At 33.0% G+C, this 15,684-nt stretch overlaps 4 protein-coding genes across 5 annotated transcripts in view; all 4 read left to right on the top strand.

Moving 5' to 3' along the window:
• LOC138139269 (odorant receptor Or1-like) overlaps window positions 1-15,684 on the top strand; it is a 210,359-nt gene that overhangs the window by 95,318 nt on the left and 99,357 nt on the right. The window lies entirely within an intron of this gene.
• Window positions 437-1,846, top strand: LOC138139284 (odorant receptor Or1-like). The gene is made up of 3 exons (XM_069059512.1): window positions 437-1,314; window positions 1,371-1,470; window positions 1,533-1,846. The coding sequence occupies exons 1-3, from the start codon at window positions 587-589 to the stop codon at window positions 1,653-1,655; spliced, it is 951 nt and encodes a 316-aa protein (XP_068915613.1). The 5' UTR covers window positions 437-586; the 3' UTR covers window positions 1,656-1,846.
• On the top strand, window positions 4,897-5,792 carry LOC138138844 (odorant receptor Or1-like; the record flags this gene model as incomplete). Its single annotated transcript, XM_069058948.1, has 1 exon — window positions 4,897-5,792. A coding segment is annotated over exon 1 (759 nt), but the record flags the coding sequence as incomplete, so codon positions are not given.
• Window positions 13,311-14,397, top strand: LOC138138735 (odorant receptor Or1-like). Its single transcript, XM_069058739.1, has 3 exons — window positions 13,311-14,028; window positions 14,078-14,177; window positions 14,236-14,397. Exons 1-3 carry the CDS (start codon window positions 13,313-13,315, stop codon window positions 14,395-14,397), a joined length of 978 nt encoding a protein of 325 aa, XP_068914840.1. The 5' UTR covers window positions 13,311-13,312.

Genomic DNA, 15,684 nt, shown 5'->3' with positions numbered 1-15,684 from the left:
CTTACACTGTCAAGTTATTCATTTGATTATTTGACGTCGATTAAAACACAGTGTGTCCTCGTGTTCCTTCTTAAACTCGGTTAAATAAAATCCAAATTAAAAATTTACTTTTCTGCAAATATTGCAAGGTTTGTCGTCGATTCTACCCTTCAATTAGAAACTTTCATCAATTAATAATTTCCTTGTGTGTTTTTCCCGCAGAGGCGGTCACGACAAGTATTATTTTCGCCAAGGCAAAATATGAAGTTTTACAATTAAAACATTCATTAGTTTAACTGAACCTGCTTATTATCCATCTGTGTGTCATAGCAAATTACGTGAAGGAGCAGGCTGACAATTAATAATGAACAGGTCGTAGCAATTATCACATTAAAAATTCTTCAATGTCCATTTGTCTGACCACTGAAGAATTAGTCGTCAGTTTGCGGTTCAAAGGCGCACTTGTCTGTATAATCGGTGTGAAATTTGCTAGAAAAATTGAAAAATTCTGTTGGAAGTTGACAATCATCATTTTCATTCTGAAACTGTTGGGCGAGCCTCTTCGAATTTCTTTCATTTGGGTCTTGCGGTGCACTCAGTGATTAGAATGAGTCAAGAAAAATTCAATTGGCAATCTACGATCAAGACAAATATTTTGATGCTAAAATTTGTGGGGTTGTGGCCCAAAAACGACGAAGTCTACGACAGAAACTTGTACTCCTTGTACGCAATGCTCTCGATGAATTTGTTACTCAACTGTCACACTTCTTTCCAATTGGTAAACATTTTTCATGTGTATTCACATTTTGAGGCTTTCATTTCGTCATTGGTTGCCACGTCGTCCGAATTCGTGGCGATGATTAAAGGCATCTGTTTTATGAAAAACATGAAAATCATGAAGGACATGATGGTGCTCTTGAGGAGCGCAGAAATGGCCCCGAAGTCAGAGCATGAAAGAAACTTGATAAAAACGAATTTGAATCTGTGGAGATTGATGTATTATGCATTTTCTTCGTCGTGTTGCATGGCCATAACTTTCTGGTTAAGCTTTCCGGTCTTGGATGGAACGGTGCACCAATACAGACTACCCTTCACTGCTTGGTATCCCTTTGACGTACAAAAATCACCAGTTTATTACCTGACTTATCTCTATCAAGCTATCAGTATTTGTTTCTTGGGAGTGACACATGTTAACGTCGACATGTTTGTGAATGCTGTGATGGTTTTCATTGGGTGTCAATGTGACATTTTATGCCACCGCTTGATACATCTCGCAAGTGACAACTTCAATAACAACTTGATCGAATGTATCCAACACCATAAAAAAATCATATGGTATGAATAATAATTGTTTTGTAAATCTTACAAATTACATTTCGAATGTTTCGCAGTTTGGCCGAGAGTTGCAACGAGTTTTTGAAAATGATGATCGTGGGACAATTTTTTACGAGTTTGGCGTCACTGGCGCTGGCAATGTTCGAATTGACAGTGGTAAGATATAAAACGAATTGAATTTGGAACATTGTTGTGAGAAAAAAATTGTTTTGTGATAGGTTGATCCAAGAAGTAGTGAATGTTTTTCGCTTATGTTTTACGTGTCAACCGTTACCGTACAAATTTTTATCTACTGTTGGTTTGGAAACGAGGTGGAAGTAAAGGTGAGGATACAATTATAAAATGGAGAGAGCAAGATTTAACACTCCTTATATTTCTGAAATACTCGTATTTGAGAGATACAATATATTTATTTTTGAAGTGAAAACTTCTTTCGGTGTACCACATATATTTTATTCTCGGACAATGAATTAGTTCCATGCGACACGCTAAAATCGTTCGCAGCAAGCTAAAATCTCGGAAGTCGAGTTTACCGGAGCGAGCGAGAAGCAGTCAACTGTGCGTCACTTCCTGATTCCTCCAAGTACTATCATCCATAATAATATAATTTATATGATATATAGTACATAATAGAAATTTTCACTTCTGTCGTGAGGTCTTAAGCACACATTCTTTTTGTTAAACTTATTCAGACGGCTCCACCATTTTCTTAAAATATGAATGGAGTCTTGTCTATTACAGCTATAGTTATAGAACATAATGCAGTTTCTTGATTCGATTCATAATAAATAACTTAACAAAACACAATTTTGTAATGGATCAAATTGAAATACTAACGGGATGGCATTTTTATTAAGATGTATCGATGTATCGTATAATTGCAGATTTTTCGATTGCTGTTAGCCGCATTCCAAAACGGTTTCTTGCGTTACATTCTTCACATTTAAATCTATAAAATTAGATGTAGCATTGACAGTAACGGTGTTATTGTAATTGTTAATATTAAAAATATCCCGGCACCTCCACCATTTGTGTGAAATATGTATTTATTCATGTTTCCTACACTGTTGTTGAACATGGTGTCATATATGTATAGATTATTGCATTCAATTAATCATAATTAAATTTAAGAAAAAACACCGATTGGGTATTATGTAGATTGAGGGGTGAGGGAGATACTCGGGGAGATATCGTTTATATTAAAAAAATTCCAAGCGCTTCCAATATTTTCGTAAATAGTATATAACGGTATTAGGCCGATATGAGTTATATAACAGATAAGGTTGAGATATTGTAAAATCGAGGCGGAGCCGAGATTTTATAATCAACCGAGTCTGTTATCCATATCGGCCGTATGTTGTTTTATAGTTTTCTTTATACCAATAATACTTAACATTTAGCGATGATTTATTTGTAAGACTGACATTTCTCTTTACTTCAAAAATTAAATTTAGTTGTCATTTGTGTCGTAACCGTAGCAACGGCAGCAAAAATAACGGCCTCGGTCTGATAATTTTGAATAACGGCCTAGTCTTTTATAGGTGTCATATCAATCAAGCATTGACTACTGATAAATCCTAATAACAGTATGGTATAAAGAAAATAAATTTATCAGTATTAGGTCTACAAAACAAAGTCCTTAGGTATATTTAATTCACTTCAAATGATACTGGAGATATCACTACTTATATTTTAAAAAATACTGGAGCCTCCGCCATTTTTGCAAAATATTTGCAGTTACGTTCGCCACTTCTAATTAATTAATTGGCGATATTTTATATAGTCGTACCTGACTATGTAATTATTAATAAGGTATATTTGAGAAAGTTTTTAGTTTTTTTTTTTGTTAATAAATAAGGCCGTAACAGTTTTGTTAATTTTCTGATATTAACTGTTAATTTACCTCTAAAGTTTTTACTGGTATAATTTACCAACCAAAGGATCATTCACTAGTAGCCGACCGTTTTGAAGCCTTTTGTTTACAGCTTTGCCATAAAATTGACAGTTCAGTTCAAAATCTGATTGGTGTTTTTTTCCGCTGATTTCGTAAATAATTATGTATAGGAAGTAAATCTGACTAGGTCACTATAAAAATCAGAATTTGACTTTTTGGTTGAAACTTGCTTTTTTCTTTGTTGGCTTTGTTTGTTAGTGAAAAATTAGCAAAAAATTATGAAATGTACCTTACCAATACCCAGGTAAGTGTGTAAAATTGCTACAATTTTATTTAATTAGAAGTCGCGATTTCTCACCTGCGCATCCACCGATTTTTTTAATTAGATTATCTCACACTGAATTTCCATTCTCTCCACCTAAATTATTATAATTATTAATAATTAATAATAATTAGACGGAGAGAAACCTGCAAATGCAGGTATGCAGTTTATTGCAGTTTTAGAAGCTTAACAAAAATTTTTGTTTGATGCATTTCTTGTTTATCAGAATTGGTTTTTTGACCAATTAAATATTTCAGCATTTCTCTCATCAAAAACTTTTTGTTGTGGTGTGGTTGAAAAATTCTTAAACCTAAAATAAACAAGATTTTAGTTAATAAACCGAATCTTTACCCACCGCTTCCACTGAATTAATTTAACACGTCCTACACAACAGCATCCAGTTCGTAATTTTTTTTTCTCCCTAATGCTTTGTGTAATTACTAATTTTCACTTCGTCACACTGTTATGTGTGTCCTTGACTTCTTACCTAAATTTACTGAAATAAACTTGGAAAAGAATCTGATTTAAAAATTTACTTTTCTGAAAACGTCACAAGGTTCCTCGTCGTTTCCACCCCTTAATTAGAACTTTAATTAATTAACACATTTTTTCCGATGAGGAGGACACAAGAAGTATTATTTTCCCCAAAATAGGAACAATTATCAAGTTTTTACAATTAAACCCGTCATTAATTTAACGAAACCTGCTTATTATCCACTTATCTTACCAAGACAAATTACGTCAAGGAGCAGCAGGCCTATCAATAATTAATACATTCATTATACATTAATACATTTTTCAATGAAGTCGCTTTTGGGGCACTTTTTTACCCCAGTTAAGCTTCTTTGGCCTTGGCAATGTCCCAACTGACACTGAAGAGTTAACAAGAAAATTTGTTAAAAGAGAATATCCTCCTAGCTCTCATATTATTTCTTTTTGTTCTACGTGGCCTCCATGATTTTAGAAATTTTTTTATATTGTTGGTACGGAAACGGGATGGAGATGAGGGTGAGTTTTGATTCTTTATAACAATATTTAAATCGGTAGAAACTTGTTAAGGCATTTATCAATGAAACATCGGAAAAAAATTCTTAAAACAAAAATTATTTTACAAATAACTGTTATTGGCTCTTGATTTGGTCTTTATTAAAGAAAATTCCATCGATTTCTTTAAAATAATTAGTAAAACATATTATTTAAAATGAACCGCAAAAAGAGAACCCCTAATTAATTTTAATTTTGATTAATTAAATTTAATTACTGTATAATGCGCATTGCTCTCAGCTAAAATGGTTTCCATCCAATAAATTTTATATTAGTATCGCGAAATTCTCTAAATAATGGATGACTTGAGTGGGGTAAAACTGAGTCACATGTCATCAAATATGGAGATTTTGTAAAACCTGCGCAAGACCATACACATCATTTATAAAACTGTCAAGTCCGCGGACAAGACAGTCAGTAGAAGATTGTCGAATCTAGCCAACAAAAATTTTAATACAGATGAAGATGAAGAAATTCAACTGGAAATCCGCGATAAGTATGAACACGTGGTTCCTGAAACTGACAGGACTTTGGCCTGGTGCTGAACTCTACAAACTGAACACATACACACTCTACATGATCTTCGTCTTTCTCCTCGTCAACAGTCACATTTTCTTTCAAGCGGCAAACGTCATCAACGCTTACAAAAACCTGAAAGCTCTCATCACAATAATTTTCTCGATCTTCACAAAACTGTTGACATCTGCCAAGATGCTGATGTTCATAAGGAAGAGTGCGACGCTGCAACGGTTCATGTTGCAACTGGAAAGTGAAGAGTTTCAACCGAAGAATGATCAACAAATCAAAATGATTCAACGCTCGTTGAAAGCGTGGACGATGATATATTTGGTGTTTTGGGTTTTGGCCCTTTGCATCGTAAGTTTTCGGTCGTTTTTTCCGATTCTCGATGGTACCGTGAAAAACTACAAACTGCCATTTCCCGCTTGGTACCCGTTTGACTACAAGACGTCGCCGCTCTATCAACTCACTTATTTTCATCAAGTGATCTGTGTTTGGATCTCGGGTATCGCCACTGTAAATATGGACACGTTCATAGCTGCTTTGATGATGTGCATTGGTTCCCAGTGTGACATCTTGAGTGATAATTTGAGAAATCTTAGGAATTGTGGAGACGAAGATTTTTCGAAAAAACTGATCGATTGTATTGAACACCACAAAAAAATTGTTAGGTACGAGGAAAGCTCAAACCAGTTCGATTTAAGAATGAGACAGTTTTAGATTTTCCAAAGAGTGCAACAAGTTCTTCAGTAAGATTGCGTTGGGGCAATTCGTTGCCAGTTCGCTGACTCTGAGTCTAGCTTTGTTCCAAATGACTGTGGTGAGTTGAAATGCCGAAAATACGTTATTTATTGTGACGATAATTCAACGAAATTCAGGTGGAACCGCTGAGTATTGAATGTTTTTCTATTATGAACTACGTGAGCGGAGCTTGTGTGGAAACGTTTCAGTACTGCTGGTTCGGACAAGAGGTTGAAGCAAGGGTGAGTCAACACAATCTACAATATTTATTACATAATTACAACATATCAAAACGTTAAAAAGAGGTGGCGAAATTGATGGATCGAAAATATTTTGGTTCCACCCGGCGCTTCCACCATTCTTAACCAGCACTAAATGCCAACCAGACTGTTTTTTAGCATTATCAGATTTGGCATGTTCAAGTTTAACAGACTGGAAAACCAAATATTCGGAATAAATGAACTGTTCTACGGTTCCCACAATTAAACCAAACTTGTTTATTACATCGAAAACTTGTTCCTAGCATCAAAGTTATTGTTACATTTTCAAAAAGCTCTAGAATAAAAATGCTTAAGCAAAAATGAAGGTCATTCAGTATATTTAATGACACTCTCTGAAGAATTTATCTTACTAGATTTTTAATCCCAAATAAAGTATAATATTTTTCACGATCGGGAGTAGAAGTCAACTTTTCGGATGTCAACATCGTGACAGAAGTAGAGCATTTTCTCCCAAGGGAGCAAATATTTGCTTTCATTTTTTTGACAGTTGTGACAAAAATCTAATGGGAGTTTTCATTTTTTTTGACTGTTGTGACAAAAATCTAATTGTGTTGTCAAGGCAACTACTAATTCCATTAAATTCATCGAAAGATGACAACTCATTTGTCATCATTTTTTTATTCTTAAAATTTGAGATTTTTGTGCTGTTTCTACTCCTTACCGTGAAAAAAATAGTATATATACTTCTGGAGAGAATGCTTATTTTTCCCTCGGTGCTTTGTAGCCCTCGGGCTTGGCCCTCTGGCTACAAACTGCACCTTAGGAAAAATCATGCATTTCTCTCCCTCAATATATAATATACTATATATTCGCACGTAATATATTTTTATCCACTTAAATAATTACATACATGCACTCGCCTTCGGCTCGTGCAGCAACCTTCATTTTTGTGGATAAAAACCTTCTTTTCTTGCTCATGTCTAATATACTATTATCGATTGTCATACTCTTTTCCAAGTGGTAAACATTTTTTATGTGTCTCAGCTAAGATTTTCGAGCCTAATATCTCGGTGTTATTTTCCAACGGATTTTTGTGAAATTTAAGGTGCAGATATTTTAGTCGGTGAAGAGTAAAATCCCATTCATGCAATAACTCCAGTCGTCAATAAAAAATGTTGTAAGGAGAAACTCGTTCTTGAAAGACGTCTGGTTTGCAAGAAAAAAGAGAAAAACTTCTGACGAGCTGACGAGCGGCAGATAAAGTTATTATCTCCGCTGACGAGCGACAGATAAAGTAAACTATCTTTGAACTTTTTTTTGTATATAAGTTTATAATATACAATCTTCACAATAAATTAATTGAGATTGTAACGGAGATAATATTTATTTAAATTTGAAAAATCCATCAGCATCTTCATAATTTTCAAAACATACCTAGGTAATTGCATGTATAAAACACAGTTTTTAGATTAGACATACACAGTAATGGAATTATTGTTTGTAATAATTTTTGTTCAAATATCCCGGCGCCTCCACCATTTTTGCGAAATATATACCTGTAAATACAGTTTCCTTCGCCACTACTGGAGATAGTGTTATCCAGTTTATTGCTTTCGATCGACCACTATTAAGTTAACAAAAGGCGATTTTGACGTTTGATGTGTCTTAAGGGGTAAGAGAAATACTTTTCATTTATTGAAAAAAAATCCCAGCGCCTCCTACATTTTTGTAAAATATACAGGGTTTATCTAAATTACGTGTGTAAATTTTAACCAGTGGTCGAACTCGCCATTATGAAACTTTTTTCTATAACATTTTGCAAAATTCGCAAAAGATTTCTAAGATTTCCCCCCCCCCCCCCCCCCAATGTTTACCAAACGAGTTGTTTATTCGTCTATTTTTTGTAACCATGTGAATTTTAATTTTAATTATTTGATTTTTTCTATAACAAGGTAACTTTTTTTAACAAGCTCCTTTTCTATAACAACGGACAATTTTCGCCCTCACCCACAGCCGGGTATACTTTTTGATGGCTAATTTATTCCAAATTTTAAATCAATTTGTGACGCTTTGTCGTAAAAAAAAATTGAAAAACGTTTCATTTAACAAGCTCTGATACGTGTTAAAATTAATACACATATTTTAGATACACTCTGTATAAATACTCTTTACTTCACTGTCATTTCAAAAGTCGACAATGCAGACGGTGTAGATTTCATCCGGCTCGTCGAGCAAAGAAATATAAACTAATTTCCTGGAAAAATTATACATTAAATTTTTGAAGTAAAATTTGTCATTTAAAAAAAATTGTTATGTAAGATACCAATTTTTTTCATTCATCGTTTAGCTAGTGCGAAGATCTATCTGAAAGAAAATAAACAAGTGGGGGTTGTCGTTTAAAAAAATTGGTGATAACGTCATACCTGAAAAATGGATGACGTCATGAACAAGTGAAGCAACTGAAAATAAGCACTACGAGAAATAAAAATTGACCTGTTTCAGTGTTTTTCACAAATGTCATTATTTTTGAAATTACTGAATTAATTCCATAAGTAGTTTCCACATTGTATATTCTAAATTTTCGTCATGATCGCGACATATTGATTGCGTTTTACACTTATCAATACCAAAACTCATTCCAATTTCATTTGAGAAATTTTCAGTTATTGTGAGTAAAGATAAAATGTGATTCTTTTTAGATGCATAAAGTTTTATGTCATCCATATAAAGAAGTTGATTTAATTTGAATAGTGTGATATTATTAAGTCTAATGTTGATACCATATCCAGTGCTATTTAATAGATTTGTCCAAGGATTAATGGCTAGACAAAACCATAAAGGACTGAAAGAATCTCCTTGATAATTTGAATAGGCTCGGATTTTAATTTAGTATTGTTTATTGATAAATTTAAAGTAGTTCTCCAAAATGTCATAACATGGGATAAAAAGTTAATCAAATCCAAATTAATTTTATAAATTCGGCAGCGTCTTTAAAAAAAATCATTTCGGCGCCTCCACCATTTTTTAAAACAGTTTCTTCGATTACTACTATAGCGTGATAGTTTCTTACATTAGATTCATCATAAGTAATTCTGAAAAGCAGAGATCTTAATTTTATAAAAAAAAATAGCAGCAATCATTTTTCAAAAACATATAAGTAGACTTTTTCCATGATTCGGCTCTTGGCGATACATTCATGGAGTTTTCTGCAGTTCTGCAGATTCATTACACTTCACTCTATAAAACCCACTTTTCAGATTAGATCTGTCATAAGTGGTAAAGGAGTTACAGTAATTTTTATGATAAGAAATTACCTGGCGCCTCCACAAATTTTGCGAAAATTAAAAATGCAGTTTTACTTTCTTTATTATGCAGGGTATCTCAGCTAAGATTTTCGAGCCTAATATCTCGGCTATTTGCCAACGGATTTTTATGAAATTTAAAATGCAGATATTTTAGACTGCCAAGGTTCAATTAATAATAATAAAATTACCTCAAATTAAAAAATTTAATTTTAACACATGTTTCCTTTATCAAAAATTATGCGCGATTATTATTAGATGGTTAAACATTAAGAAATAGGAGTCTACACAAACAATTAAGTAAATCACTTGTCTGATTCAAAGAAAAGATTAGATTTTGTCGTTAAAAATTTAATGTAAAATTTGAATGTATTTGAGCAGTTACCTTTTAAAACAATTGATGATTAATTGCCAAGCAACATTTTGTACACCCTTTAAAGTCTGTCAAAATCGGGCGCGCTTTATTAGAAACTTCAAATTGTGAAAATTTATTCAAAATACCCTAAAAATAGACTACAGCGGCAGAAATTTCAATATTGTTGAAAAAAGAAAAAAATTTGCCCATGGCGAGTGTCGTAAGAACTTCAATGACACAGTGCGTACGTGAAATAAATTACCTTGCTAAAATATCCCGATCGTGTTTTAGTCCTTTATGGAAGAATTAAAGCATCCAGGATAATAAATTACGTCCAAATGTTGTCTTTAACTTTGTGAGTGTTTGTAAAGTTAGCAAGATAAACGTCAAATATGTCACCTGCGCTTCTGCGAAAAGGGAGGACCAAAATTGTGCAAAATTGCGCGTTTGTTTCATACGCGTCTACGTTTTTGCATTTGCAGCCACGTTTAACACAGTTTTTTGCTTTTTTCTTGCAAACCAGACGTTTTTCAAGGACGAATTTTTCCTTACAGCATTTTTTATTGGCGATCAATTTTTTATGTAAATCGTCATTGATTCAACATTTTAGAAAGGCATGTAAAAATTACGTTTTTAAGACTTGGGTGATTGCATTAATGGGACTTTATTCTTCACCGTCTAAAATATCTGCATTTTAAATTTCACAAAAATCCGCTGGAAAATAACTGAGTTATAAGGCTCGAGGGTCTTAGCTGAGACACCCTGTATAATATTATTTATTATTATTTAGTACTGGGCATGCAGAAGCATTGGATGAGTAACGGAGATGTTGTTATTTTAATTTAAAATAATTCCTAACGCTTTTATCATTTTCGCAAAAAATTTAATACAATTGTCCGGGCAACTGTTCGAGATCGAGTCATCTAGTTTTTTTTGCATTCGGTGCAACATAAAAATAGCTATTAATATAATATGCGAGGACGTTACCAGGTGACGAGGCAATTAGCCGAGCCACCTGCACAATGTCCGAGCGTTGTTTAAATCCCATAATAATCGAGTTATATTTCAAGCTTTATCGTATCTAACGTATTATGAGCGCGTGACTAATGTATTATTATGAGTCACTAACGTATTATAAGTAACTAAGAAAGCTGAGTTATTCGAATATTATGGACTTCATAATTATCAATAAAGTGATCATAATCGTTAATGATACGATCTATAAAACGCAGTTTTTGGAAACGATGAAACTTGAGCGATATATCGATACCATCATTTTTACTTTAAAAAATATCCTGGCGCCTCCACCATTTTCACCAAATATAAAAATCCATTTTCCTTCACTATTATTAAAGATAACGTTGGGAATTGTTTTACAGCCGATTTGTCACAATTGGAAGCCTAGCAAATACAGTTTTTAAATTTGACCTAGGTCAAACGATACGTAATATATCCGTATTTATATTTAAACTTCCTCCTTTCTATAAAATATTTAAATGCAGATTTCAGAACTAGTCATAGAGTTTTATTCTAATAATACTACGAGCATCTCAACTGCCTTTAAAACATGACAAAATAACTTTTTTCCAATATCGCTTATGAAAATGATACTTTCATCACTCAATTTAGTGAGCAAAATAGGCGTTTGCATCACTAGTGAGGAAAAATACCGGGTGGGGCTTCAGTTACATGAAGACGAGAAATTGCGACTCCTAATTAATTAAAATTGGCGATATTTTATATAGTCGTACCTAACTAATTATTAATAAGGTATATTTGAGGATGTTTTTAATTTTTTTTTGTTAATAAATAAGGCCGTAACTAACAGTTTTGTTAATTTTCTGATATTAACTTTAATTTACCTATAAAGTTTTTACTGGTATAATATGCCAACAAAAGGATCATTCACTAGTAGCCGACCGTTTTGAAGCTTCTTATTTACAGCTTTGCCATAAAATTGACAGTTCAATCCAAAATCTAATTGGTGTTTTTTCCGCTGATTTCGTAAATAATTATGTATAGGAAGTGAATCTGAGTAGGTCAGTCTAAAAATCAGAACTTGACTTTTTGGTTGAAACTTGCTTTTTATTTTTTTTTTTGGCATTGTTTGTAAGTGAAAAATTAGCAAAAAATTATGAAATGTAGGTACCTTACCAATACCCTGGTAAGTCCACCGATTTTTTTATTAAGTTATCTCACATTCTCTCCACCTAAAATAATTAGGTGGAGAGAAACCTGCAAATACAGGTATGCATTTTATTACAGTTCTATGTAGAAGCTTACAAAAAAATGTTGTTTGATGCATTTCTTGTTTATCAGAATTGGTTTTTTGACCAATTAAATATTTCAGCATTTCTCTCATCAAAAACTTTTTGTTGTGGTGTGGTTGAAAAATTCTTAAACCTAAAATAAACAAGATTTTAGTTAATTAACCGAATATTTACCTACCATTTCCACTGAATTAATTTAACACTTTCTACATGACAGCATCCAGTTCGTCATTTTTTTCCTCCCTAATGCTTTGTGTAATTTCTAATTTTCACTTCGTCACACAGTTATGTGTGTCCTTGACTTCTTACCTAAATTTACTGAAATAAACTTGGAAAAGAATCTAATTTAAAAATGTACTTTTCTGAAAACGTCACAAGGTTCCTCGTCGTTTCCACCCCTTAATTAATACTTAAATTAATTAACAATTTTTTTCCGATGAGGAGGACACAAGAAGTATTATTTTCCCCAAAATAGGAACAATTATCAAGTTTTTACAATTAAACCCGTCATTAATTTAACGAAACCTGCTTATTATCCACTTATCTCACCAAGACAAATTACGTCAAGGAGCAGCAGGCCTATCAATAATTAATGCATTCATTATACATTAATACATTTTTCAATGAAGTCGCTTTTGGGGCACTTTTTTATCCCAGTTCAGCTTCTTTGGCCTTGGCAATGTCCCATCTGACACTGAAGAGTTAACAAGAAAATTTGTTAAAAGAGAATATCCTCCTAGCTCTCATATTATTTCTTTTTGTTCTACGTGGCCTCCATGATTTTAGAAATTTGTTTATATTGTTGGTTCGGAAACGGGATGGAGATGAGGGTGAGTTTTGATACTTTATAACAATATTTAAATCGGTAGAAACTTGTTAAGGCATTTATCAATGAAACATCGGAAAAAAATTCTTAAAACAAAAATTATTTTACAAATAACTGTTATTGGCTCTTGATTTGGTCTTTATTAAAGAAAATGCCATCGATTTCTTTAAAATAATTAGTAAAATATATTATTTAAAATAAACCGCAAAAAGAGAACCCCTAATTAATTTTAATCTTAATTAATTAAATTTAATTACTGTATAATGCGCATTGCTCTCAGCTAAAATGGTTTCCATCCAATAAATTGTATATTAGTACCGCGAAATTCTCTAAATAATGAATGATTTGAGTGGGGTAAAACTGAGTCACATGTCATCAAATATGGAGATTTTGTAAAACATGCGCAAGACCATACACATCATTTATAAAACTGTCAAGTCCGCGGACAAGACAGTCAGTGAAGATTGTCGAATCTACCCAACAAAAATTTTAATCCAGATAAAGATGAAGAAATTCAACTGGAAATCCGCGATAAGTATGAACACCTGGTTCCTGAAAGTGACAGGACTTTGGCCTGGTGCTGAACTCTACAAACTGAACACATACACACTCTACATGATCTTCATCTTTCTCCTCGTTAACAGTCACATTTTCTTTCAAGCGGCAAACGTCATCAATGCTTACAAAAACCTGAAAGCTCTCATCACAATAATTTTCTCGATCTTCACGAAATTGTTGGCATCTGCCAAGATGCTGATGTTCATACGGAAGAGTGCGACGCTGCAACGGTTCATGTTGCAACTGGAAAGTGAAGAGTTTCAACCGAAGAATGATCAACAAATCAGAATGATTCAACGCTCGTTGAAAGCGTGGACGATGATATATTTGATGTTTTGGGTTTTGGCCCTTTCTATTGTAAGTTTTCGGTCGATTCTCGATGGTACCGTGAAAAACTACAAACTGCCATTTCCCGCATGGTACCCGTATGACTACAAGACGTCGCCACTCTATCAAATCACTTATTTTCATCAAGTGATCTGTGTTTGGATTTCGGGTATCGCCACTGTCAACATGGACACATTCATAGCTGCTCTGATGATGTGCATTGGTTACCAGTGTGACATCTTGAGTGATAATATGAGAAATCTTAGGAATTGTGGAGACGAAGATTTTCCGAAAAAACTGATCGATTGTATTGAACACCACAAAAAAATTGTTAGGTACGAGGAAAGCTCAAACCAGTTCGATTTAAGAATGAGACAGTTTTAGATTTGCCAAAGAGTGCAACACTTTCTTCAGTGAGATTGCGTTGGGGCAATTCGTTGTCAGTTCGCTGACTCTGAGTCTAGCTTTGTTCCAAATGACTGTGGTGAGTTGAAATGCCGAAATTACATTATTTATTGTGACGATAATTCAATGAAATTCAGGTGGAACCGCTGAGTATTGAATGTTTTTCTATTATGAACTACGTGTGCGGAGCTATTGTGGAAACGTTTCAGTACTGCTGGTTCGGACAAGTGGTTGAAGCAAGGGTGAGTCAAAACAATCTACACTATTTATTACATAATTACAACATATCAAAACGTTAAAAATCGGCGGCGAAATTTATGGATCGAATATATTTTGAGTTCCACCCGGCGCCTCCACCATTCTTAACCAGCACTAAATGCCATCCAGACGAGACTTTTAGCATTATCAGATTTGGTATGTTCAAGTTTAAGAGACTGGAAAACCAAATATTCGGAATAAATTAATTGTTCATGAACTGTTCTACGGTTCCAACAATTAAACCAAACTTGTTTATTACATCGAAAACTTTTTCGAAGATTCAAAGTTATTGTTACATTTTCAAAAAGCTCTAGAATAAAAATGATTAACTAAAAATGAAGGGCATTCAGTATATTTAATGACACTCTCTGAAAAATTTGTATATAAAGTATAAAATTATACTCGCACGTAATATATTTTTTTCTTCAAACGTCATAAAAGTGACAAATTGTGTCACTCAAATGACAAGGTAAAAGTGTCATTTTATGTGATTAAACACATAAAATAGCAAAATTGACTATTTTGAGCCAAATCACATAAACTACAAAAAAAGAGTTCAGTGAAATCATGTATTAATATTTATTGTGACAAATTGTATTAGGTATTATGATTTATCATGAATAATTACACAATACTTATTAATAATTTAAATCACTAAAATTGCGTTCTAATTGTGTTCGTTTTATGGTTATATTGCGTTTGAAGATAAAATAGTATATCTTATTCGGAGCAAAAATGGTTTTATGTGCTTTGGCTGATTGCAAATTTACCATCCGCAGCACATAAAACTTCATTTTTGTTCCTCATAACATAATATACTGTTGTCCACTTAAATAATTACATGTACTCGCCTTTGGCTCGTGCAGCAACCTTCATTTTCCTGGATAAAAATATTCTTTTCTTGCTCATGTCTATACTACACTCACCGGCACAAAAAACGACTCATTATGATTTCTTTAATAAATGATCTTGAAATTATATTTGTGCTTATTTTTCTTTATTATAGTTAAATTGGGATATTTTCAATGACCGGGAGTGCTATGGTCACCGTGGCAACCGAATTGTTTTGTTTAAATAAATAATTAGAAAATTTGCGTTTTTCCACGTTGTGTTTTTGTCGGTTGATTTACGTGTTAAAAGATTTAATGTGACAATACGAGATACTAATTCAAAATGCTGTTCAAATTTTGGCAATTTTTCATAGCATAAAATTTTTTCTGGAAAATTACTTTTATTTTTTTTCATTAAAATTTTATTTGCTCTGTTTAATGTTTTGTTTGTCGGATATTCTTTGGCAAAGAATAACTTAAATAACACTTATCAATACA

Source organism: Tenebrio molitor, chromosome 1 (assembly GCF_963966145.1).
Source record: "Tenebrio molitor chromosome 1, icTenMoli1.1, whole genome shotgun sequence".
NCBI lineage: Eukaryota > Metazoa > Arthropoda > Insecta > Coleoptera > Tenebrionidae > Tenebrio > Tenebrio molitor.
Note: the sequence above shows the minus strand (reverse complement) of the source record. Positions and strands in the feature narration are given on the sequence as shown.

Excerpts from the sequence above, each read along its gene's own strand:
- LOC138139284 (XM_069059512.1), top strand. The coding sequence starts at position 587 with ATGAGTCAAGAAAAATTCAATTGGCAATCTACGATCAAGACAAATATT. Across the intron at positions 1,315-1,370 it reads CACCATAAAAAAATCATATG|TTTGGCCGAGAGTTGCAACG; the intron begins GTATGAATAATA and ends AATGTTTCGCAG. Across the intron at positions 1,471-1,532 it reads CAATGTTCGAATTGACAGTG|GTTGATCCAAGAAGTAGTGA; the intron begins GTAAGATATAAA and ends GTTTTGTGATAG.
- LOC138138735 (XM_069058739.1), top strand. The coding sequence starts at position 13,313 with ATGAAGAAATTCAACTGGAAATCCGCGATAAGTATGAACACCTGGTTC. Across the intron at positions 14,029-14,077 it reads CACCACAAAAAAATTGTTAG|ATTTGCCAAAGAGTGCAACA; the intron begins GTACGAGGAAAG and ends AGACAGTTTTAG. Across the intron at positions 14,178-14,235 it reads CTTTGTTCCAAATGACTGTG|GTGGAACCGCTGAGTATTGA; the intron begins GTGAGTTGAAAT and ends AATGAAATTCAG.